We start from the raw sequence: 25,665 nt of genomic DNA on the forward strand, positions 1-25,665 counted from the left end.
GGCTGTCCACATCCTCACAGGATGCTGCAAGTGTCCGGACACACAAGGAGTGTCCACTTCCACTCTCTCGCACATCCTTTGAGGTGACATTGTGGGGTAGGTTGGGCAAGTAGATGAGGAAAGGAGACCTCAGGGTCATGACCATAGGTAGGCAGGGATCTGGCCTGAACTACACTCCTTCCCGGTGCTCCTCACCCTCACAGAGGGGTGAGGCTGTCTGAGAGCTGGCCACCCACCCCACCCGCTGGGCAGGGGGAGGCCCTTCCTCTGGGAGCTCCAGCCTGCAAAGCCCTCACAGACTTCCCTCCTTCTGGTGGTCTTTGATCTCATCCTGCCATGACACGTGATCGTGATCTTTCGAGGAGGCCTCCTAGCATCTTGAGTTCTCGTGGCCATCTTCCACACAAGACATCAATCACAGGGTCTTCTCTTTCCTGGCACGTCTTGGTGAGGCTGTTCTTCCTTGCAGGGAGAGAGAAGCCCCCCGTGGAGGGACAGCATCCCGGAGACCCGGTGTCCTGTCCAACTCCATGTGACCTGGAGGGCCCTGTTGATAGTGCTTCTGTCCCAGCCGCCTCCATCTGCTTCTGTCTGCGGCTCTGTGACCTCCCTCCAACACCGCTGTTTATTTTTTTTATTTATTTTTTTTTAAAGATTTTATTTATTTATTTGACAGAGAGAAATCACAAGTAGTCGGAGAGGCAGGCAGAGAGAGAGAGACACGGAAGCAGGCTCCCTGCTGAGCAGAGAGCCCGATGCGGGACTCGATCCCAGGACCCTGAGATCATGACCTGAGCCGAAGGCAGCGGCTTAACCCACTGAGCCACCCAGGCGCCCAAGACCGCTGTTTAAATAAGCAGGAGGTAGTTTGCAATGCTCTATGACCTCCCTTGGCGTGTCCCCCCCCCCCCCCCGCAAGCAAGTTCCTGTATCTCCAGGAAGTGCGTCCCCGAGGCTCTGGGTGGTTCGGCAGGCTTGCCTGCCCCGCCACTCGCGCTTACTGTGTGCCGTGTGGTTCTGGGTGATTTTCTCCACCTGCCTGAGCCTCAGTTTCCTTGTCTGTAACAAGGGAGTCATGGTACCCCACTTGCATGAGGTGATTGTGGATTGAAAAGGTAATAAATCATTCATTAGTTTTTTTTAGCAAAGAGCTGGGCACAGTCTCTGCCTAGAAAGGGCAGCTTGCTCCTTAAAACCCAAAGACTCCCCAAGTCCTTGCCGCTTCACATATAATTAATGATCCCTTATCTTTATTAACATGTGGACCATTTAAACTGGGGCCTTAAAATGATTCTAGCCGGAAGGCTTCTCACTGAGCAGGACTGCACGGTGCTCCGTCTGTAAGGGACAGTGCCTGGCTGGCTGACCCCGTTCCTTCTCAGCCCTCAGGATAACTCAGGACACTGGCTGCTTCCAGGGACCACCTTTGCTCTGAGTCTGATTTATTCTTCTTCCCATCGCCTCCAGCCATTCGTGGCTGCGCACTCTGGCGGGCCCCAGGGTCCTGTAGGCGGGTCCCTTTCAGCCTCACTGATGTTGGGAGTGGGCTGTTGTCCATTATTTTAATGGATCAGCCCAACACAAGCGCCCTTTATCTTTGGCAATCTCCCTGCTCTTAATGGCATTTTGAAAATATTTGCAGAGTTAGCAGGTTCACTCAGTGGCGATTTCATGGTTTATGTTTTTTTTATACCCTACCTCGTTCCAAAAAGAAGTTAAGGCTACTCGAGTTCACCCCCTCGCGAAGGTTCTACCTGCATGCTTAATTCAAGGAAGTCTGTAGAAGTAGGTGGCTTTTCTGCAGCTCGTCCAGCTGGCATCTTGAAAGACGCAGGGCGGGGGGTGGTGTGCGGAGCGGCTGGAGCAGAGCCTAAGATCCTCTCGCACGGCCCCACCTGGCACCACCATTCCGGCTGTGATAACTCTCTTTCCTCACCTGTGAAATGGGTCACAAAACCGCTTACCTTCTGGGTTGTATATGGGTTTCAACAAGTGAGCACTCATAAGCTTGTGAATTCAGTACCGTGTTCAGTAGTGAACATAAGAAATTACCTAGTACCTAGTTTAGCACCTGGGCTTTGACCCAGAGACTGATTCTCTGATGGAGACCTTGACATGGCAAAGGTCTCCGGATTTACAGGTGGTGGCCAGATGCTACCTTACCCAGCTTGGCTCTTGGGAACTCCAGAGCAAAATCTGTTACTGCCTTTGAGCCTGGGTCTCATGTGACTCTGCTGTGATTTGGGGGCACATGGACTCAGACTGTGCATTACGGACTGTGAGGGCTTTCCTGCAGATCAGATTTAACTGACCTGCTCTCTCCTTACTCCCTCTTTACCTAGCACCAACCATGCCTCCCCAGGGAAGCCTGTTGGCTGCTCCCTTCTGAGGGGTCCCACCACACCCTGAGGGGTGTGACTGCTGTGCAGGGTGTGGGCAGGGGCTGAGTCTCCTGCCTCTGCATGTCCATTCCAAATGACTGGCTGCTCGACCCGTTTAAGCTTTCTGGGATACACTGTGTATTCCTGGGAGACCAGGTGGGTGGGCGGCCCTATTTGCCAGGGCCTGGGGTTGCTGGGGTGTGTCTTGACTGCCTGTTGTCTCCTCTTGCAGATTCTACAACGATGGTGTTGTCAGCAGCCAGCTCAGAAGCCCAGGTACCTTTAAAATTATTTTTTAATTTACTTGATACGCATTAAAAGTAATATGTCTCATATTATGTGAATTAGATAGCATATAAAGTTACAAGATTGTTTCCATGAGGTAGGACACAGACAAAATACTCAAAGGGCTTCATTGAAAGGACTTGATGAAGAGAACAGGCAGGTGAGGACAGAGCCCACTGGTCAGTGTGGAACCTGGCAGGCCTTGGAGGGCCTGAAGGGCAGGGGTGGGCGACGGTACCCTACCTCCCTCTCCTATTCTGCCCCCAAGCTGCTGGTGTTGCCTCCCACTGACCAGAGGGAGGGAGCAAAGGTGCTGTGGTCTGTGGACGCAGAAGGTCAGTCAGGGCGTGGGTCTGAGGGGCAAGCAGGAAAACCAGCCGGTGACTGCTGTCCACCCCGCCCACAATTCAGACCTCACCAGCAGGACCAGTGCCTCCCTGAACCTCTACCCTCCGGGAGTTTGTCCTGAATTTAATGTGGATCGTTCTACTGCCTTTAAGAACGCTTTATACAAACGTGTGTTTATGTACTGAACACAGCATTATACCAAGGGTGGGGGGCTGGTCACGGCAAAGAGGCCATATAGTCTGTCGTGGAGAATCGCAAAACGATAATAGCGCCGTCCCAGAGTTTTCCTGCTTTTTCTTCCCAGCACATGCTGACGATCTTACTGCTGTCAGTGGTAAGACACACTTCCCGGTGGCACACTGCCTCCGTGGTGAGGCTCTCAGACCATGTTGCTTCCGTAGTTGGGTCTGGGAAGAAGACAGCATTGCCGCAGCTGGCAGAGTACTCTGGAGACTTTGTTTATCCAAAGCCTAGGAACAGTCCCCTGCCGTTCAGACAGTGATCCCAGGGTGGCCCCTGTCACCCAGAGTCCCCACATGAATGTGCCGTGGCCACCTGCTGCCCCAAAGGAGATCTCTTAGCAGTTCTGATTATATTTACAAGGAGCCTTGTTTGTGGGGGTCCAGTCTGCGCTCTTACAGACTAACCCTGGAGCCCCACTCCAGAAACTACTGTAGGGGGCCACTCGCTGTGCTAACCCAGATTCCTGCTACCAGCCTCCTGTGGACACCGTCCTGCAGTCTCGGTCCCTTCTCTCTCCAAGCCCCTCAGTTAGCAGGCTATTCGCCCCAGCTGGCCTGTTGGGAGCCTGCTCAGTTCCCAAAACGCTGTGGGCAGGTAGGCCTGGAGGCTCTCAGACCCTGGCTGGCTGCCCAGATTGTTCCTTATGGGAAAGCAAGAGCTCTCTGCCTTTCGAGCGGTTTCCAGCGTCTGGGCTGGAACACAGAGAAGCTTTTAACAGAGCAGCTGTCAGATGAGAGGCTCCTGTTGGAGTTAACCCTTTAACTGACGTGGTGCTGGCTTAGGCCAGCTCCCAGGAGCAAGAGGGAGAGGCATGGTGGGTTGTGGTGCTGCTCCAAGATGCACTGGAACAGGGGCTGGCCTACAGGGCCCCTCTGTCTGCCCCGGGTTGTAGAGTGGTCTCTGATGGAGAGACCAGGTCACAGCCACGCCTGGGTCAGCAGTGGCCGTGGCGTAGAGAATGGACACGAATCTCTCCCACAATCTCCTTTCTGACCTCTACCTCTGGCCAAGAAAGAATCGATGGGAATTTGTGTGACCTGTGGTTCTTGCCAGCTCAGTAGTCCTGATGGGGGTCCCACTGCCATAGGGGACTCCACCTGGCCCTGGTCTTTTGCCCTCTGACTCATGACTTGGGCTTGTGATTCTTGCCCGGCTAAGCAGAGATAAGACCACCTCCAAGGGTGGACTGGGGTTTTGTAGACTGGAACTTGGCTCTGTTGGAGCCCCTCTCCCCACACTGGCCAGGGTGTGTTCTAAGGCATTTCTGCGGGATAGAGAAGGCTGTCTTGTGCCTGTCCCCTGCCCAACACTGACTCCCCATGTCCTTCCGCTCTGCTCAAGCCAGTCCCCTTGGGCTGCAGGTGTGGGAAACAAGAGGAAAGGCCAGAGGCCTCCCCCTCCCTCAGGCTAGGCAGACTCCGACTCGGGGTGGAAGGTGAGGGTGTGGCTCCCTCCTGCCTTGGGCAAGGCTTAGAGCCCAGGCTGGGGACAGACGTGGGTCCCAAGTCCAGCTCCACCGGCTGCCAGCTGTGGTCACATGACTCCATGGCTCCATGGCTCCGTCCTCTGCCTAGAAGCCAGAGGCTAGGTCTCAGGTTAGGTTGTCCTAGAGTTAAGTAGCCAAGGGCTCTGTGTAGCTGATGACACGAGAAGAGCTATGGTCATTCTGCATCATTGTCATAAAGGAGAAATGTCAAAATATGAAAGTCAGGCAGGCTAGAAGCAGCACCCCTGTGGTCATCCTCACCTGTCACTGCACATGGCACGTGGTTCTTCCCTGCGAGCAGCCCTGACCTTTCCAGGACTGCAGTCCTGTGAGCAGCCCATGCCAGGAGCCGATGGCCACTGGACAGAGCCACGAATGGAGTGGCGGGGTCTGCAGATACTCCCCCAGAGAAGGCAGAGTCCCAGTGGTTAACGGTAGTCTATGAAAATAGGGTTTCCTGCCAAATAAAATTGAGAAATGGTGAGTTAAGAGGTCTATTGCAAAACTCAGATTTTCAATATGTGAATATGCTTTTAAAAGAACTAATTATGGAGATTTCAAGGATACATAAAGTAAACTGTAGCACTGTAGGCCCCATACCTGGCTGGGTGCCCACAGCTCCTGGTCCCTGGGCAAGCCCCCACACAGGTGCCATTGCTTCTTCACTTTTCTTCTTTTCCAGATTAAATTTACGTATGTTGAAATTTGCATGGAGTATACAGTATTTTTTAAGGGAGAGGATGTCAATTTTTATGAGTTCAGGTGTCTGTACCGTATCCCATGTAGTTAACAATTCCAGCACGCTAGTCTCTCTCCTCTGATTTAAAACACTCTTATGTCACTTTAAAAGCCAATGTTTGATTCGGTTACCCGTATTTTAAAATCACATTTATTGGGATATGCTTTATGATCAGTGACCTGCTTTTTACGGCTGTAGATTGGCTTCATCTAGCCTAGGGTTTTGTATGAATGGAAGCATGTAGTCTGGCTTTGTGGCTCTGTGTTCTGTCTGTGTGTAAGGGGGTGCCTGAGTTTGGTCTTGGCAGCCTGGCATCCCACGGGAAGGATGGGTCACCTTTGTGTTCCGTGTCCCCGTTGAAGACATTTGGACATCACAGGTGTGGGCGCTCTGGGCGTTCCCGACGAGTCCCTGTGGGCGCACGTCTTCCCTCTCTCTGGGTTAGGTACTCGGGAGGGCGTTGCCCTCACTTCACGTGGTAAAAGCACGTTTGGCCCCGAGAGCCTGCTGAACTGCTGTCCACCGCGGCCGCGCGGGTTGGGAGGCGTCCTGCCGGCTCCGGTCGTGTCCGGCTGGCTGGCTTGTGGCATGGCCTCCGGGGGCCTCCGGCCGGGCCGCTGGCTGTCGGGCTGTGCTCCGGCGGGGCGGCGGCCCCTCTCCTGGCTGGGTCCCTTGCCGGGGGTGGGGGGGGGGGTCCCCCACGCCCCGCCGACTCTCCGGCCCCGTCCTGCAGATGGTGCAGTCGCTGGGCTTTGCCATCTACCGCGCGCTGGACTGGGGCCTGGACGACAGCGAGGAGCGCGAGCTCAGCCCGCAGCTGGAGCGGCTCATCGACCTCATGGCCAACAACGACTGCGAGGACGGCGTCTGCGGGGCTGCGGACGAGGGCTACGGGGGCCCGGAGGAGGAGGAGGAGGCCGAGGGCGGCCCCCGCGCCGTGCGCACCTTCGCCCAGGCCATGCGGCTGTGCGCGGCGCGCCTGACCGACCCCCGGGGCGCGCAGACCCACTACCAGGCCGTGTGCCGGGCGCTCTTCGTGGAGACGCTGGAGCTGCGGGCCTTCCTGGCCAGGGTCCGGGAGGCCAAGGAGGTGAGCGCGCGCGCGGGGCCGTGTGGGGGAGGGGCCGAGGAGTGGGGGCGGGGCCCGGGGCGGGGGCGGGGCCGGGGCCGCGGGTGGGGGCGGGGCTTCCCGGAGGCCTGGCCGGGAAGGGCGGGGCTGGGGCTGAGCAGGGCCCGAGGGGAGGGGACGGTGTGCCCAGGGCGAGGGTGGGGGGAGGGACTCCCAGGGGAAGGGGCGGAGGCCGCCAAGGGACCTTCCCGGCCGTCTTTCCGGCCCCGCCCCCTCCGCCGGTGTGGGTCCGTCTGTCTCTCCCACGGGAAGTGGAAGTCCTCAGCGGCGGACTCTGAACGGCCTCGCCTCGCCGCTGGCGCTCGGGGCGGGCCCTGTCACGCTGTGCGGGTTTCCCAGACCCTGAGCTGGATTTTGCACGGGAGGAACTGAGGGTCAGGACCTTTACTCACCGGCTCGCAGCCACTTGGCCCCAGGACCTCTTTGCTCTTGCCTCCTGTTTCCATGTCCTGCGAGACCTGGCTGTCCTCTCCCAGGGCTGGTTCCTTCTGGAAACAGGAACTGAAGGCGCCACTTGTAATTCCGTGCACATGTGTACTCACTGCGCTTGGAGTTTGGGGGCGTAGGAAATTCAGTCACCGTAGCCCCCCCCCGCCTTTTTACAGATAAATAGAGGTGTTGTTTTTTTTTTTTTTTTAAGATTTTTATTTATTCATTTGACAGAGATCACAGGTAAGCAGAGAGGCAGGTGGAGAGAGAGGAGGAAGCAGGCTCCCCACTGAGCAGAGAGCCCGATGCTGGGCTCCATCCCAAGACCCCGAGATCATGACCCGACCCGAAGGCAGAGGCTTTAACCCACTGAGCCACCCAGGCACCCCACAAATAGGGGTTCTGAAAGGTGTCCCTTGCCCCAAGTCAGAGGAAGTCCAGGCAGAGCTGGGGTCTCTCCAGGGCTGTCCTGTCTTTTCATGGTTCCAGAATTACTAGCTGACAATCTTCCTCCAACTCTCCCATCTCCTTCCTGGAAGGAGGTGACAGACTTCCTTGAAGCAGGGGGTCTTCGCAGAGGGCGGGGGAATTGGTTCCACCCACTCTTGGCAGAGGTGTTCTTCGGAATTGACTAATACTGGTGTCTGGTTCCCCGAACCAGCTTCCCTGAACTGTGGCCTGAGTCGATTCTCAGTATTCCTTTGATGGACAGGCCTGGGGGCCCAGAACCGACCTGGCAGTGACAGTCCCTGAGCCAACAGGCCTTTATCTGTAGCCCAGCTGGTGGCCCAAGGGCAGGTCGCTCCTCTGGCCACTCCCTTCCCCCAAGGCCCCAACCACGCTCCTCCTCCTCCTCCTCCACAACTTAAGAGATGTTCTTCTGATGTTTTAATGAGTGCATGGTCTTCATGCTTTGTTTTTCTTGCTCTGAAGTCATCTGTTCTGTTGCTACCATCAATTCCTTATCCAGACAATGGAAGCTCTTTCTTTCTTTTTTTTTTTTTTAAAGATTTTATTTATTTTTTTGACAGAGAGAGAGATCACAAGTAGGCAGAGGCAGGCAGAGAGAGAGAGGAGGAAGCAGGCTCCCCGCCGAGCAGAGAGCCGGATGTGGAACTCGATCCCAGGACCCTGAGATCATGACCTGAGCTGAAGGCAGCAGCTTAAGCCACTGAGCCACCCAGATGCCCCTGGAAGCTCTTTCTTTAGCATGAGCAAAACAACTCTAGACTTCCAAGTAATTGCCCCAAGAGATGTTCAGGGAATTGGTAGTACCAGGGAATGAGAAGAGGGTGTCAGTGGGACACATCTGGGCTGGCATTTTCGGAAGAAACACTCTGCTCAGGGACAGGTAGAGAAAGTCCAGGAGGGATGGGAGACCCACCCTTCATGCCCTTTGCCCACAGGAACTGCCAGATCACACACAGGTCTATTTTTAGAATCAGCCAGGTCACACACCATGCTGCACTCTGAGACTTGGCTGCGTTTTCTAGAGCGTCCCAAAGCAGTTTAGCAAATAGCTTTAAGTGAAAAGCCAGGGTAACCGGTTCTGGCTTATTGTGTGTGGGGGGTGAGGGGGGTGAGCTGGGAGCTGTGTGCTAAGGGTTCGATGCTTCTCCAGGGTAGGGGAGTTGGTAGGACCCGAGTGTCTGGCTGCTGCCAAGATCCAGGACAATGAAGGGAGTGAATCTAGTAGCTGCTTCCCAAATTCGCAGCAAAGAACAGTTACCTAACAATCCTTCCTGTTCTCCAACATCACTGTGATGTTGGCATTTTCTCAGCTTCATGAAATATGAACCTGTTTCCCAGGACTTGCTGAGTAACTTATCCTCTTATCCATCTGTCTGTCCATCCATCCATCCATCCATTCAGCCATTGTTGAAGACCTAGCCTCTGCCAGTTGTGCTAGGAACCAGGAATCCTTAGGGGAGAAAACAGAAACATCCCTGTGGCTCTGGCCTCATGGAGCCAATGGTCCAAACAACACTCACAGAAGCAGATTACTGAAACTCCAGTGTCCCTACTGGAGTGGGTCAAGAAGCAGCCCTGGGGGTTCCAGGAGGGGGTATGCACGTGGCCCGGACAGAGAGGCCGAAGCATTGCTGAGGGAGCACCATGCCGGCTGGATCTGAAGGAAGCCTGGGAGCTCTTCACAGGTGACAGAAGGCAGGGTCCCCCTGCATCTGCTCTCTCAGAAGGATGCGCTGCCCCTCTGGGCTGTGTGGATTGGCTGACAGAAGGAGAGAGCCAGAATGTCCTGTGTGGGCACTAGGTGGCTGCTCAGCTCTCACCCCTGGCCCAGGAGAACTGCCAGAGATAGCTGAGGGGCCACCAAGGGCCCCACATGGCTCCAAAGCTAATGGCTTTGTTTCTCCAGATCTTTCTGAGTCCAGAGCTTTGGCCCCAAATGCCCACTCATCCCTTTTTTAGCTGGTGGAATAGTAGCCCACGTGTTCAGGAACTGTCCCCAGATGGACAGACCGGCGGGGCCTGCAGCCCTGTGACAGCCACTCTCACCTTCTCCTGGACTAACAGATGCTGCAGAAGCTTCGGGAGGGTGAGCTGCAGGAAGGCAAGCCCCTGGCAGAGCTTGACCACCTGGGACACACCGACTGGGTAAGCTATGGCTACCCCCCACCTGGGGTCTGTGCCAGGGCCAGGGGGAGCCCTGCCGGGTCTAAAGACCATTTCCGTCTTCTCGGGGGCCCAGGCCCGACTCTGGGTGCAGCTCATGAGGGAACTCCGTCACGGAGTGAAGCTCAAGAAGGTGCAGGAGCAGGAGTTCAACCCCTTGCCCACTGAGTTCCAGCTCACCCCCTTCGAGATGCTGATGCAGGACATCCGCGCCAGGAACTACAAGCTCCGCAAGGTCATGGTGAGCTGCTGGGGACGGCAGCTTGCCCCCGAGCCTTCTGCCCGCTCGTGGCTCTGCAGCCTCCGCTCTGTGCGCTGGCTACTGAGTGGGTATTCAGATGTGCACAGACAGATGAGGCCCTGACCCATCTGGCTCCACCTGACACGGGGTGACTAGGACAGGGACACAGTGTGATTACGGCGGGGACATGGTGTGACTAGAGTGGGGACACGGTGTGATAAGGATGGGGACACAGTGTGACTGGGGCTGGGACACAGTGTGACAGTGTAACAGGACAAGGTGTGACACTGTGATGTCAGGGACACAGTGTGACATCAGGGACACAATGTGACAAGGGTGGGGATACAGTGTGGCTAGGGCAGGGATGTGGTGTGACGTCAGGGACACGGTGTGATGTTGGGGACATGGGGTGATGTCGGGGACTCGGTATGATGTTGGGGACACGGTGTGACAAGAATAGGGAGAGGGGAAGTGTGGAGCATCCTGGAAGATTGTCCCATTTATACTCACGTGGCTCGTGCTGCGTGCCGGTTGTACTCTGCAAATTCTGCATGTGCGAGTTCATTCCAGTCTTGGGACAGCTGGGTCGAAGGGGCGCCACCGACCTTCATTTCCACACGAAGAGCCTGAGGTGTAGGGAAGGTGGGAGTGGTCATGGCAGCCACGTGCATGCCATGCTGCTGGGAGGGGGGGAAGGACGGCATGAGGACCAGGCCCCCAACTCCTCCCACGGCCCCTCCCACGGCCCCCAACTCCTGAGTGGGGATCAAGCCCTCAGCCTTAGCTGCCTCCCCCACAGGTCGACGGAGACATACCTCCCAGGGTGAAGAAGAATGCCCACGAGCTCATCTTGGACTTCATCCGCTCCCGGCCTCCACTGAAGCAGGTACGTGCGTGCTGCACGGGGCCTCCCCTCGTGGCCTTCCCACCCCAAGGGCAGACCGGAGGCCTCCCCCGAGGAGGTGGCTGGAAGGTTGGGTCTGAGATGGACCTGCCCCAGGAGCACGCAGGCCACCTCCGGCCTGCCCCCGCTGTGCCTGCTCCTGATAGGGCTGGCTGTGTGCGCAGTGTTCCTCCCTGCTCTAGTGTGTCTGTGGCGCAGCTCCACTGCCCTTCCTTCCTGGAACTGCCATACTCCCTCCAGGTCTCAGAGAGGAGGCTTCGCCCCTTACCCCAAAAGCAGAGGACCCTGCACGAGAAGATCCTGGAGGAGATCAAGCAGGAGCGGAGGCTGCGCCCAGTGAGGGGCGAGTGCTGGGGAGGCCGGGGTGAGCTTCCTCTGCTTCTGTTGCCCCCTCCCCACTTTCGCTCCTGCTCCGCTACCTCCCCACTCCATCCGCACCCCTCACTCTGCTGTCCTGCCCCACCTCCCTGCCTCCACCAGGGTTTGGCTCTCTGCCCTGCATTCTCAATGCCTGTTCAGGGGACACCAAATCCACGTCTTGCATCAACCTGTCCGTCACGGATGCTGGGAGCAACACGCAGCGCCCACGGCCCCGGGTTCTGCTCAAGGCCCCCACCTTGGCTGAGATGGAGGAGATGAATACATCTGAGGTCAGAGCCCGTAGATTCCTGGAAAGAGGCCGGGGTGGGGATGGGGATAAGTGAGAAGGACTGAGCCAAGGCAGCGTGGCGCATTCAGCTGCCGGCGTCCACCGCTCAGGGCTGAAGGCCGCACTCTTCTTTGGAGCTGGTCTCCTGCTGTGGCACTGGGTCTGCTCTGAAAGCAAACGTGGTGGGCCTTGGGAGCACTCCCCCATCTTGGTGGCTCAGACGGGTGACTGAAACAGTGGCCTTGGGTCACCTCTCCCCATGGCACAGAAAGGGCTGTAATGGACATGCCCCATCATCTTGGGGCTGGGAAGCTGAGTGCCCTCTGACTGACGTGAAAAGCCAGTGTGTTTCAGTGGGACACTCAGTGGGACGTTGATGGGATATCATGTCCCCACAGCCCCCAGAGCCCAAGGAAACCAGGGGTAGTAGTGATCCTAGTGGGCTACACCTGAGAGAGGACCGATCATCTCCAGGACCTCCCACAGGCCTCAGGAAAGGGTTTTTCTTTTGAGGTACTTGTTTCCACTGTCTAGAGGAGAGTGAGGCAGCAGCCCCCGGCCGGTGCAGGGACAGGCCGGAGATGCTGGCGGGCAGAATGGTCAGGTTGAGTGGTCAGGGCTGAGTCTGCTGTGTCCACAGGAGGAAGAGTCTCCGTGTGGGGAGGGGACACTGAAGCGGGACCGCTCCTTCTCAGAGCATGACCTGGTCCAGCTCCGGAGCGAAGTGTCTTCTAGCCTGCAGCCAGCCACTCAGCCCCAAGGAAGGCTGGAATCTTCCCGGCCCCGCGCAGGCAGCATGCACACTTGGAGGCCAAGCACCCAAGAGCAAGGCAAGTGGTGCCTCTCACCCCTTCTTTCTTGATTCTGCCCTGTGGGCATCATGTCCTGGCTTGGATCTTACTGTCCTCCCGAGCAGGCCGCACCCAGAGGGCACCGGGAGCTCATATCCGTAAGAAGGGTGTTTAAAGTTCAAGCCCAGATCTACCTCATTGCCTCAAGCAGGCATCCCTCACTTTTTTAACTTGAAAACCTTCTTACTAAATTAGTCATCCATGTTTTTTGTAAGACACTTTTTAAAAACTTGAAAACATTCCCATAATTCTAATACCTAGAGATAATTATTATTACTATATTGGTATATTAATTGCCATATATATAGTAATGCCATATATGCCCATATATGATATTACTATATTGGTATATGAAAAGAAAATTGGGGGGTGCCTGGGAGGCTCAGAGGGTTGAGCCTCTGCCTTCGGCTCAGGTCATGATCTCAGGGTCCTGGGATCGAGCCCCGCATCGGGCTCTCTGCTCAGCGGGGAGCCTGCTTCCTCCTCTCTCTCTGCCTGCCTCTCTGCCTACTTGTGATCTCTGTCTGTCAAATAAATAAATAAAATCTTTAAAAAAGAAAAGAAAAGAAAATTGGATAGATGGACGATGGACGGATGGTTGTATGGATGGATGGATGGACGATGGACGTATACATGGATGATAGGATGGATAGATGGATGGATGGATGGATGATTGACAGATCTTTCTAGTCTTTTTTTCCTTCTCCCGTCAATGAGAAGGTGTCTGCAATGAACCAGATGGGCCATGCAGCATGTCATTTTATTTTTTATTTTTTTTTTAAGATTTTTATTCATTTATTTGACAGACAGAGAACACAAGTAGACAGAAGCAGGCAGATAGAGAGGAAGGGAAGCAGGCTCCCCGCTGAGCAGAGAGCCTGATATGGGACTCGATCCTGGGAGCCTGAGATCATGACCTGAGCCAAAGGCAGCGGCTTAACCCACTGAGCCACCCAGGTGCCCGCAGCACGTCATTTTAGAACCTGACTTACCGTCACCTCCTTTTCCTGTTCCGCACAGAGGTCAACATAATCCTTCTGGCCACACAGGGTTAGTTAGTCCCACTGTTGTGAGGGCTGTGCTTCCCCAGGTGCTGACAGGACGTGGGTTTGTCCTCTCCCCTCCCCCACTGCTTCGACCAGACCTGGCCGCCTGCCTTCTCTGCCCTCAAGGTTACCCGGAGCCATCCTCTTGCACTCTGGCCACTCTCACGGCGGTGCTTTTCGGTAGCTGATACACTTGCTGGAGTGAAGGGGTCCAGGCCAGGCCAATTCCTTACCTCACTGTCCCCCAACTGTCCTCCAGACGTAGAGACCCTGTGGCGAACCGGCCTCTTGCCCCTTCGTCCTTTCCGCATCGAGAGCAGTAAGCGGCGTGAATGCAGGAGGCAGGCTTCCTGCGGGACTGGCGTCACCTGCTCTCCCCGAGGGCTCATTAACAGGGATCAGAGGTGGGGCCTCCCACAGGGGTCCCTTGGGCCTATGACACCAAGGTGCTCCCAATGTGGTTGATATGTTCTCTACATGTTCTTCGGCTTGATTACTCCCCCCATGGTCCCCATGTCTCCCTGGACACCAGTATCTGCCAGGTTGTCCTCACGGGACTTGTGTGCTCTGAGTCCAGGTCTGTTCCCGATGAGTGTCCAGGCCCAGCCTGACCCCAGCTCCCGACCACACAGTGACCAGGGCTCAGCAGAGGACAAGCCAGAGGCTTCCACAGCCCCAGACACCCATCACCTGTGGCTGGTGAGTGACAGAGGTGTTGTCGTCCACAGTGACTGCGTGGGGGCGTCCCTTGGGCCCTCCCCCTCATGTCTGCCTAGGACAAGGCCTGCAGGAGTGGGGCCCCAGGAGTGGGGCTGCTCCTTCAGCCCATGTGGCTGGGTCTGCTCTGCTGCCGCCTTCTGGGCCTTCTGGGCACGGCAGCCCGCTGGCCAAACGACCTTGCGAAGGGGATGCACAGGGGAAGTTCTTGGTTTGCTCTCTGTGAGAAGCTGGGGCCCCGGGCCCAAGGGCAGTGAGGAGGAAGACCGCAGCGTGAGCCTCGCACCCGGGCTCCCTCAGCCTCCCTGGGGGGGGACAGAGCTGACGACCCTGTGACTGGTGCTGTAATCATCCTACCCTTGAAGTTTTGTCAAGAGGCTCAGACGAGAACAGACGTCAAAATGCTGACAGGTGCCATATAAATGTGAGGTACCATGACACTGACGCTCTCCGCTCAGCCCCGTGTTAGTTCTTGCTGCATTAAAACGTCCCCCAATGGAACAGTATAAGCAACAAACTTCTATGATCTCACGGTTTCCGAGGTCAGGAATCCAGAAGCGGCCCGGCTGGGCAGGTGGGCAGATGGGCTCAGGCCTCCCCAGAGGTGGCCCTGGAATGGGGCTCCTCACGTGGCTATGCGTGGGAGGCCTTGGTGCCTCCACACGTGGCCCTCTCCCCAGGGCTCTTGGGTGTCCTCAGGACCTGGCGGCGGACTTCCCCTAGTGCTCGTGGTCTGAGAGAGACACCAAGGCAGACGCCAGTGTCAGCAGTGACTCACTTCCACTGTAATCTGTTCATTACAGTGACTAAGTACATCCTCAGCAGAGGAGAATTAAGCACCCCCACCCACTTTTTTTTCCTCTTTGGGTGAAGAACCAGAACAAGTTTTCTTACTTCTTCACTTCTTGCGCTGGAAGTGTTCCTTGATGACATCGAGACCTGGCTGTGCTGTAGACCTTCACGGGGTCTCCCTTCCGCCCCTCCCCTTGTTCCTCGTGAGGCTGACTTGGTGCTCGGAACACACGCCTCCGCCAGCTTGACACACGCGGGCTCAGCACTGAGATGGGCTTGGCGCTGGTCTAAGGCCATCGTGGATGAGGGTGGTCCCAGGCCCCCCGCATGACCCCTCCAGCAGCAGGGTCTTCCTGGGCCATGGCGGTGGGTCACGGGGGCAGCTGAGTCTTGAGTGCACGTGAGCCTGCACAGAACTCACGGGGGGCGGGGAAGGAGGAAGGCTTGCTTCTCGAAAGGATGTCCAAGAACTGGGGAAGTGGAGGTTTTTTGTTTTTTTTTTTCTAAAGTAGACTCCACGCCCAGCGTGGAGCTTGAACTCACAACCCTGAGATCGAGACGTGCGCAGAGATTGAGAGTCTGACGCTGAACTGACAGAGCCCCCCAGGCGCCTCAGTATATTCTTTTTTTTTTTTTTTTTTAAAGATTTTTTCTTTATTTATCTGACAGAGATCACAAGTAGGCAGAGAGGCAGGCAGAGAGAGAGGAGGAAGCAGGCTCCCTGCAGTGCAGAGAGCCCAATGTGGGGCTTGATCCAGGACCCTGGGATCATGACCTGAGCTGAAGGCAGAGGCCTAACCCACTGAGCCACCCAGGTGCCCCTCAGTATATTCTTTTAATCAGTTGTTGGCGGGGGGCGTGTTTTAAATGACGGGTCCCGTAAGTATATTCTTCTTAGCACGGATCTCGAGTGCTTTCCAAGAGGTTTGGCTGTCAAACTTCACACAAGCTCAGCGACCGTCCACCCTGGACACGTCTTACAGCCAATCTGACACACCCAGCCTGCTGGTCTCTGGTCCTGACGTGAGACTTCTTGGCCACGTGTGCTGTTCGTGTAACACGTGTGAGGCTCCCAGGGAGTTGTTCAGGCTGCCGGAAGCCAGACAACCTGACGCTTCGGGCAGGAATGAGAACACGGGCCCCCAGACTCTCCCCAGACAACAGCCCTAAAGAGGATAACCCACTGGCCGTCGGAAACCAAACACAGGCACCCAGCGCCCATCTTCATGATGCCCTCATGGGCTGGTGCCCCTCAGGATGCCTCATCTCGGCAGCTAACATTTTAAATGTGGGCTGCGCACTGAGGGCTGTGTTTCCCCACTGAGCGGCATACAACCCCCCCTCACAGGAGAGGAACTGAGACCTGGAGAGCTCGAGCTCCACCCTCCCTTCCCAGAGGGAGCCCCGAGCACTCTCACATGGTAGGCGGCTGTGGCTGGCAGGACACATGCCGCCTCCGGACGGACTGACTCAGAGCCCTGCGGGCTGGTGAGCACTGGGCTGGGCAGTGCGCAGGGGTGCCTGGGGCCTTCTACTGCCGGCGAGGAGAGAGCTCTGTGGGGAAGGGTTCCAGTAGCAGGAGAGGGGCCTGGGAACCCTGGCTGGCGTCGATCGGCTGTCATGTGTACTTGCAGGTGGGGGACGAGGGAGGAGGCCGGCATTTCAGGTCGGGGAGGGCTGTGCACACAGGTGGGGCTGGCTACAGGGGGTTGGTCCTCAGCGGGCCGGGGTGGGCTGGGTCGCAGGAGAGCTCGCTTGCTGCTGCACGACCCCATCAGAGAAGTCATGAGGAGCATGTATGGCTCCCAGGGGTAGACGAACTGAAGAGTGGGGTGTATTAGGAGGTTGCTGGGCGTGGGTAGACTGAGGCCATGAAGATTCCAGAGTCCTCAGAGAAGAGAGGCCCTTGTGGACAGACCCTTGAAGGGCCTCGTTCCCAAAGACCTAAGCAGTACTGACCGCTCGCCCCTTCTGTCCCCAGGAGTTCAGCCATCCCGTGGAGAGCCTTGCTCTGACTGTGGAGGAGGTGATGGATGTGCGCCGCGTGCTGGTGAAGGCCGAGATGGAGAGGTTCCTGCACAACAAGGAGCTCTCCAGCAGTCTAAGGAAGGGGAAGGTGAGCTGGCCCGGATCCTGCTGCTCCCCTGTCGGGCAGGAGCTCTGGGTCGAGGGCAGGCCAGAACCCAGGCCAGCCCGAACCCAGGGCTGCTTCCTCACTAGGCAGGACAAGCTAATTTGGGCCTTTTCTTACAGATTTGCTGCTGCTGCCGAGCCAAGTTCCCGCTGTTCTCCTGGCCACCCACCTGTCTCTTTTGCAAGAGGTGAGCGTCTGTAAGCACCCGGGCAGTGATTAACATGGCAGGAGGTAAGCGTCTCCAGGCCGGCCCTGACCAGTCAGACCTCCTGGGATCGTGGGGATGTTCTGTCATGCGCCATGGGCTAGTGCAACTTGGAACATAATTTTTAATTTAATTTTAATAGCTAAGGGGCTCCCACCTTCAGCCACAGTGGGGTAACAGGCATTAGAACAGGCACTTTCCACCTGAAACAACCAAAAAATCCCATAAAAACCAGAAAACCCAAAGTACAGGAAGCAGTGGCTTTCAAGATACTGGATATCAGGTAATAGCAGGAAACAGGGTGAGCCCCATGACTGCCTCAGAGGCCTAGAGTTTCTAGGTCAAGGCCTAAAGAGATCAAGGCAGCTGAAGGTCTCAGAATGTACTTCCCGCAGGAAGAGAGCAGTCTGCAGGGTGAGATCCCCCCAGAGTAGTCAGCAGGGTTCTAATCAGCACACACAAGCAAGGAAATGACTGAAGGCTGGGGAAGAAGCTCCCTGAAGGAGGGACAGGCTCCAAGTCTGGCCCACTACCTGTTCTGTAAATAAAACTTTATTGGAACAAAGCCACATCCTTTGTTTCTTCATTATTCATTTAGCCACACCTAAAATGTTTACTATCTGACCCCTTACAGAAGAAGTGTTCTGACCCTGTGCTAAAGCTTTAAGGCATAGTGTGTGTTCCCACCAGCCATGGTGGAAGTGCTGGAGGTCATGAGCCGGGAAGTCGGACACAGAGGAAGGTCTTGTCCCACAAGTGGGGAATAAGTACCCCTAGGCCAAGCATTGTTCCAGACCTAAAATTTAAAAATAAGCAAGACCTAAAAGGACCAAACCATTCCCAAGTATCTTAAATGCTTCCCAGAACAAAGCTCAAGAATAGGAATAAAATAAACAGCACCCAGCAAGATAAAATGTCTGGCATCTAATCAAAGATATTAGCCACGTCAAGAAGCAGGAAAGCATGACCCTTGACAGAAAAATCCAGCAAAATCACCCAGAACTGACAGAGACATTAGAATCAGTAGATAAGTACATTAAAAGTTTTGAACTGTATTTCATATGTTCAAAAAGTTACAGGAATGAACGATCTGAAGAAGACTCAAAGTCCCAGACATAAAAAACAGAATGTTTGGGTGAATGTTCAGAATTACACCAGATAAAATTAATGGCAGATTAAACATTCAGAAGAATGTATAGAAGAAAAAATTAGTGAACTCAAAGAGAAAGCAATACAAACTGTCTAAAATGAAAACACTGTGGGGGCGCCTGGGTGGCTCAGTGGTTAAGCCTCTGCCTTCAGCTCAGGTCATGGTCCCAGGGTCCTGGGATCGAGCCCCACATCGGGCTTCCTGCTCAGTGGGGAGCCTGCTTCCCCCTCTTGCTCTGCCTATTTGTGATCTCTCTCTTTCTCTCTCTGTGTGAAATAAATAAATAAAATCTTTAAAAAAAAAACTTTAAAAAAATAAATAAAATGAAATGCTGTGAGAAAAAATAATTTAAAAAACGAAAATGGTCCCAGTGAGCAGTGGGTTAACGTTAAGAAGTCTAATATAGACGTCATCAAAGTCCCCAAAGGAAAAGGGGGGAGGAAGACAGAAAGCATTTGAAGAAATAATAGCTAAAAAGATTTTAAAGTTCGATGATAAATAAAAACTCACAAGAAACTCAACCCCAAGCACAAGGAACATGAAAAAAATTACACCAAGCCACATATTAACCAAAGTGATCAAAACTGTAATAAACAAGGGCGCCTGGGTGGCTCAGTCGGTTAGGCCACTGCCTTCGCCTCAGGTCATGATCCCGGGGTCCTGGGATCGAGTTCCGCATCGGGCTCTCTGCTCAGCGGGGAGCCTGCTCTCTCTCTGCCTCTGCCTGCCTCTCTGCCTGCTTGTGCTCTCTCTGTGACAAATAAATAAATAAAATCTTAAAAAAAACCCAACTGTAATAAAGATTAGATTTTGTTTATTTATTTTAGAGAGAAAGCAGGGGAGCAGAGGGGAGGGACAAGCAGACTCCACGCTAAGTGTGGAACCTGATGTAGGCTAATGCAAAATCAAGGGTCGGGTGCTTAACCAGCTGAGCTGCCCAGTGCTCCAAGAGAAATTCTTGAAACCAGGCGGCAGGTAAAGACATACCGAGAGGGGCACCTCGGTGGCTCAGTGGGTTAAAGCCTCTGCCTTCGGCTCAGGTCATGATCTCAGGGTCCTGGGATCGAGCCCCGCATCGGGCTCTCTGCTCAGCAGGGAGCCTGCTTCCCTTCCTCTCTCTCCCTGCCTCTCTGCCTGCTTGTGATCTCTGTCAAATAAACAAATAAAATCTTAAAAAAAAAAAAAAAAGACATACCGAGGGCACAGACAAGGTGGTGGCAGGCTTCTTGGAAACAAGCAAGAGGACAGTAAAAGAGCATTTCGAAGGACAGAAAAACTGCCCATCTAGAATCCTGTACCCAGCAACAGTATGCTTTAAAAACAAAGACAAAAAGTAGAAACATCTCCAGAAATACAAAAACTAAGAGTTCTTCAGCAGTAGACCTGCACTCAAGCGAACGTTCAGTGAGGTCCTTTACCTGATGGAGTCTCAATCCACACGGGGACGCTCAGTAGCAGCCAGTAAGCGAGCACAGACTGCTTTCTCACAACTCTGCACAAGATGAATCGAGATCCAGCAGCCAATGGGGGGAAATGCAGTGTCCGCTGCCCACTCAGTAATTACCAGGCAGCCTCCAAATTAACAGCAGCATCTCACAGGATTCATAACATCTCTGAGTAAAAAGTATCATCACAATGGCATTAAAGCTAAGGAGATCAGAAGTATGCTGACGGAAGTTCTTTATCATCTGTGTGAAGTGCTAAACTACGTTGATGTATTAATCATTAATTTCAGTGTAGATCACAAAGAACATTAGCAGAGATTAAAGGCATTCCCGTCATAATGGTGGGGGGAGAAATAACTATTCTGAACACTTGACCTACCTAACAACAGAGTCAAAATACGTGGAGTAAAAATCTGAGCAAGTTGCAAGGAAACATTGATAAGTCCCTCGAGGTTCAAGAGCCTTCTCTCAACAACGGACAGGACGCGAAGACAGGAGGGTATGACATAGGCCACAGGAGACTTGAATGCTACCAACCGACTTGATCTGACATTCACAGCACACACAGCTGAGCCCAGCAGAATGTACTTCTCAGGTGCCCACGGAATGGTTCCCAAACAGACCATATTCTGGGGCACAGAACACGTCTCACACACGCAGGACTCAAGGCAAGTAAGTCCCTGCCGCAGCAAAGTAAAGTTGACCCAGAGGTTTCTAGATGGCGGACCGATTATAAAACAGACAGACAGTCTGCCCTTGGCTCAGGTCATGATCCCAAGACCCTGGGATGGAGCCCAGCGTTCCCTCTCCCTCTGCCCCTCCCCCAGCTGGCACGTGTGTGCACTCTCTCTCCCTCAAGAAAATAAATAAAAGTTAAAATGAAACAAAACAAAAAGTCCATGCAAGATGACACCGTCTGTTCTTTTAAGAAATGAATTTGGAAAATTTGTCCCCTGATGTAACTTTGTAGATAGTATGCACGATACCCCATTTCTTTTATTTTACGTTTAAATGTGTATCTTTGTCAATCACACTTGGATCTGGAGAAGGGAAACCAGTGAGGAAGGACCCTCTGAGGACAGGCTTTACGGGACAGGACCCCTGGGTCTCCATCACAGTCGTCTCTCTGTCAGGTTTTTTTCCCAAGAAAGCATTCATTCTCGAAGTCAGGAATGGGGAATAACAAGATGTCCGTCACAGCGAAACTGAGCCACTCACCCATGGCCCCTGTGGCTCGGGGGGCTTGTGGTGGGGAGTGTCAGGCACGTGAGAAAACCCAGACCAAACTGTCCAGAGAAAGAGCTGTGAGGGACACACATATTTTGGATGTACAGCTAATTAAAGAGAAAAGCAAGATTTGGGGATGAACTAAGTGAAATACTGAACGAATGGGGGTCGAGCAGGGGAGGCAGTTGACGGTGGGAATGGTTTCTCTGTGGCCTCTTCACAGCTGACCCCTTCTTCCCTTCCAGGGCTGTCTGCGCTTCCTGCAGCATTAAGGTGAGCAGCATCTGGGGCCTGAGCAGGGCCCCCAGGTACGCGACGTGTCCTGTGACTGATGTGGCTTGTCAAGGGGCGGAGAGGGGGGGGGGGGGGGGGTGGCACACCCTTTTTCTTTCTCCGAGAGGACAGAACTGGGAGTGCCGTCTCCTGGGAGCAGGTCACACATGGACCAGCCACCTTGTTCATCTTCCTCCACACAGAACCCACTCCTAACACTTCCCAAAACTGCGCAGTTTTTATTTTTATTATTTTTAGAGTGGGGGGAGGGGCAGAGGGAGAAGCGGACTCCCTGCTGAGCACAGAGAAAGGGGCCGGACTCTATCTCATGACCGGATTCAAAATCAAGGGTCAGACCCTTAACTGACTGAGCCACCCAGGTGCCCCGAGACTGTGGAGTTTTTAAAAACTTGTAAGTGGTCTTTAACATTCCACGTTAGCAGGCTAGTGCTAGGAAAAACCCTTCACTCCCCCTGTGAAAGTCCCAATTTCTGACACTACAGCCTCCTTGAACGTTTCCGGACAGGCTCTGCACAGCACTCGGGGGCGTCTGTACCTGCAGACAGACAGGCACAGAAGGTTCATCACACTTAGAACCATGTCGTCCTGGTTCACCTCAGCCTAGAAACCAGGGGTGCTGGAAAGGGGTTTTCCCACCATGATTTCCAAACCTTCTGTGTCCTGCCATTTCACGGGAAAGCTCCGTCTCAGCACGTGGGCCAGGTCACGGGTGGTGCAAGCGTCCGTCTACATGGGCATAGGTTGTGGCTGGCGCGGGTACCAAGCAAGGGCGCCCACACCTACAGACGGCAGCATGGAGTGGGGCAAAAGGATGGCCTCTCGACACCCCCAGGGGGTCACACGGGCCCAGAGCAGGTGTGTGGGTGTGTGCATGTGCCTGTCCCTGTGGGTGCCTGGTTCATATCTCCCTGTGTGTGTTGTAGATGAAGATGCCTTCTAAGAAGTTTGCACACATTCCCGTCTACACGCTGGGCTTTGAGAGTCCACGGAGGGTGTCAACTACCGACACGACACCGACCCAGAGAACAGAGCCCTTCCAGTGAGTCCCTTTGCCCTTTGCTGATGTCACTGGGGTCACAGGCACTGATAGTAACACCAGAGCTGGGTGCAGGGTGGTTTGCGAGGACACTCCCAGGACGTGGAAATCCAAGGCAGTCGTCCAGGAAGAGCGGTCTCAGATGGGTCTGGGGGCTGAGTGGGAGGAGCTGGAATCTGAAGTGGGGAGCCGATCCCAGGCCTCCCACTAACTCTCAAGGGAAGGCTTTTGCTGGGGAGAGGGGATGGGGGTGGGCTGTGGATACGGAGAGACAGGAGGGGACGTCCCTGACGGCTCTGTCCTGCTCCAGATCACTGCAGGGGTCCCAGTGGCAGAGTGTGGAGGAGGCATTCCCGCACATCTACACCCATGGCTGTGTCCTCAAGGACGTCTGCAGCGACTGCACCAGCTTCGTGGCAGACGTGGTTCGCTCCAGCCGCAGGAGTGTGGACGCGCTCAACACCACGCCTCGCCGAACCCGCCAAACCCAGTCTCTCTACGTCCCCAACACCTGGACTCTCAACTTCAAGTGACGGCTCTCAACCTCTGGGCCACCAGCCAGAGGCTCTTCAAGGCAGCCAGGCCTCTGGGGAGGAGCCAGGCTAGTCCTGCCCCGGCTGAGAAGCTCCTGGTCCTGGAGCACAGCTGCCAGCTGCCCTCCCGAGTGTGCATGTACATATATACATATATAGATACATTTATATAATACACACACAGCCTATATATTTATAGACATGTTTCCTGGCCCCAGAGTTTATTTGGGGTCAGGCTCACTACAGGACCCTCCCTGGGGGAGGCTGTTTCCTTTGGGAGTTCTTGGGAGTTGCTGGGGTCGGGGACGGGACATGAGTGGGTTTTCTCACTCAGGAAAAAGGGCAGGTTGGAGATACAGCAGTGGGCTCCAGGCGCCAGAGCTCTGGGAAGACCCTCATCCCAGGGTTTGTTCTCTTCTCCATCCCAAGGATAAGAACACAGCAGTTTCCCCTCCCCGGGAGGATGTCCAGGCTGGGACAGGAGGCTTTGGTCCCCAGGTAGATAGGGGTACTCTGAGTGGAACCTGGCCTGCGGAGGCAGCTGGAAAGATCAGGAGTGGGCAGCCTGCTAGCAGCATCATAGCCTTCCAGTTGGAAGATCCAAGGCCAGGCTCACTCCTTGCCCCCTGGCCAGCACCCAGGCCCCAGCCATCCTCCCAGACTCAGAGGAGCAGAGATGGTGCTGGTTCCAGGGCCCCAGTGATGCTGCTGATCCTTGTACGGGGAGGAAGTCTGTCAATGTGTACACCCAGCTGCTCTGGGCCTAATAAAGGCGGTCTCACAGTCTTCCGTCTGGGGTGTGGACTGAGAACTCCGGAGCCACAGTGATGGGCACAGTCTCTGAGGGCAGAAGCTGGGCTCTTAAGGGCCACCGGCTCTCTGGTGTTCATTCAGGATGCCCACCATGAGACAAGGCCGCTCACACCCACTCCTGTCCATGAGGCCCGACTTCCCGATCTGGCCATCCCAGTCCCACAGCCAGCAGGGCTGCTGCATGTGGCTCAGCCTGGAGCCTGTCAACTGCCAGCCTTGTCCCCAGACCCCTGCTCCTGTTCTCCATGCAGATGACCTCCCTGGGGTTTGTGGGGAAGGGGGCAGCTCCCACTGCTCTTCAGGAGAATGGCTGAAGCTCCTGTGTGCTTGGCCTGCCACATGCATCTGGGAGGTGGCTTGTCATCCCACCTTATAGGAAAGGAAACTGAGGCTCAACAGGGAAGGAATTTGGCCAAAGAAACAGCTCATTTGTGACCTCAACCCAGGCCTATGAGATGCCAGGTTCTAGCTGCCTGCCACGTGCACAGGGGCCCAGAAGAGGCCCTGAGGGACAGGACTTGTTACAGAGGGACCTGCTGGAGAGGTAGCTCATCAGCAGGTTACACTAAATTGCAACAGTCCATTAAAAACAGCCAGTTTCCAACACCTCTGGGCATTTCATGGGCAGGGAGTATTACTATTTCCATTTAAAGATGAGACAGCAAAGGGGTTTCTGGGCAGCTCAGTTGGTTAAGTGTCCAGCCCTTGATTTCCGTTCAGGTCATGACCTCAGGGTTGTGAGACTGCGCCCCTCATTGGTCTTCCCCCCCCCCCCCCCAGGCATGGAGCCTTCCCCCTCTCTTAAAAAGAAAAAAAAAAAGAATGAGGAAGCAGACACAGAGAGGGTGAAGATTTGCTCCTGGTCACACAGCCAGCAGTGGGAAAGCTAACCTTTGTGCAGCAACCTCCCTCAGTTAGAGCTCCTGGGAGGTGAGCTCTGCTGTCACTGTTTTCATTACACAAGCGAGGAAGTGGGCCAGGCCCACGTTCCTAAGAACGGGAATCCAAGGTTCTACTCCACGCGGGAATGCTTGGAAATAAGTAGAAACCCATGTTGGGACATCTGGGCTGAGCCACAGGGGCCACATAACCCTTGGAGGCGAAGTTGGGAGGTGCTGCCCCATCTTGCGGGCCCCCTCCTGCTGACCCCGGGCTGGAGAGCCGTGCACTCACCCCACTGAGCCCCACCCTCCCCTGACTTGGGTTGTGACAAATGGTGCTCACTTTGTCTAGAACTGTCTGCAGGCAAACTTCCGAGGGCCATGCCTTCGGTGGGGACAGGGAGACTGACGCTCTCCACTCAGGCTGGGCTGACTGCATGTCTCAGGGGCACATGGCTGCTCTCCTGTGGAAGGCAAAGAAGGCAGCGGATCCAGGCTGAGAATCCCGAAGTCCTCATTCAGAGGGGAGGCAAGAAACCTGCATAAATTGTTCACGCCACTTCGGGGGGGACACAAGATCTACTTAATTAGGCTGGCCTTGGCCAATCCGAACGGACAAGAGTGATGTCCTGGAGGCTCTCCCTGAGCTAGCCCTTTAACAGCAGGATTACAGGAAGTAGGGAGGGTAAGACCTAAGGGACTCCAGGGGAGTGCCCGGAGCAGGTGGCGCATCTGGGGGGCTAGAGACAGCAGCCATGTCAGCCAATGCGAAGCACCGCAAGACCCTGATGGCCTGCGCAGGCTGACCAGCCATGTATGCCTGTGTGTGCACACCCTCTCCCTCCGTGAGTCTCCGGAGACCCAATGCCCAGTCTGAGAGGAACATTCAGGCTTAAGAGGAAGGCTGGGGTGGAGCTCAAAGGTCAAGGGAGAGGGCTCCCAGAGGCCACGACCCATCCTGTCCCCATTTTCCTTTCTTGGTCCTTGCCAGTGGCCTTCCTCATTTGAATCCTGGAACCACAGTCGGCATGCAAACCCAGGATCTACCTGGGCCAGTTACTCTCAATCCCGGT

At 54.9% G+C, this 25,665-nt stretch overlaps 1 protein-coding gene and 1 long non-coding RNA gene across 3 annotated transcripts in view; one reads left to right on the plus strand and one right to left on the minus strand.

Moving 5' to 3' along the window:
- SPIRE2 (spire type actin nucleation factor 2) overlaps window positions 1–23,684 on the plus strand; it is a 32,269-nt gene extending 8,585 nt beyond the window's left edge. The window contains exons 2-15 of one of the 2 annotated variants that reach the window (XM_059381311.1): window positions 2,614–2,657; window positions 6,216–6,572; window positions 9,576–9,656; window positions 9,751–9,915; window positions 10,715–10,801; window positions 11,060–11,183; window positions 11,300–11,469; window positions 12,109–12,298; window positions 13,943–14,064; window positions 16,856–16,990; window positions 17,128–17,195; window positions 21,281–21,308; window positions 22,253–22,368; window positions 22,676–23,684. In XM_059381311.1, coding sequence (XP_059237294.1) covers window positions 2,614–2,657; window positions 6,216–6,572; window positions 9,576–9,656; window positions 9,751–9,915; window positions 10,715–10,801; window positions 11,060–11,183; window positions 11,300–11,469; window positions 12,109–12,298; window positions 13,943–14,064; window positions 16,856–16,990; window positions 17,128–17,195; window positions 21,281–21,308; window positions 22,253–22,368; window positions 22,676–22,898 — 1,910 coding nt within the window. In that variant the 3' untranslated portion in view covers window positions 22,899–23,684. The remainder of the gene's footprint in view (window positions 1–2,613; window positions 2,658–6,215; window positions 6,573–9,575; window positions 9,657–9,750; window positions 9,916–10,714; window positions 10,802–11,059; window positions 11,184–11,299; window positions 11,470–12,108; window positions 12,299–13,942; window positions 14,065–16,855; window positions 16,991–17,127; window positions 17,196–21,280; window positions 21,309–22,252; window positions 22,369–22,675) is intronic. The other variant, XM_059381310.1, reaches the window with a different exon arrangement.
- Window positions 1,805–6,201, minus strand: LOC132004794 (uncharacterized). Its single transcript, XR_009400646.1, has 3 exons — window positions 5,819–6,201; window positions 5,005–5,200; window positions 1,805–1,936 (listed from the first exon to the last, which is right to left on the minus strand). It is a non-coding gene; the product is annotated as an uncharacterized LOC132004794 (long non-coding RNA).
- Window positions 23,685–25,665: the final 1,981 nt, after the last annotated feature.

This window comes from Mustela nigripes, chromosome 17 (genome assembly GCF_022355385.1).
Source record: "Mustela nigripes isolate SB6536 chromosome 17, MUSNIG.SB6536, whole genome shotgun sequence".
In the NCBI taxonomy this organism is placed as follows: Eukaryota; Metazoa; Chordata; class Mammalia; order Carnivora; family Mustelidae; genus Mustela; species Mustela nigripes.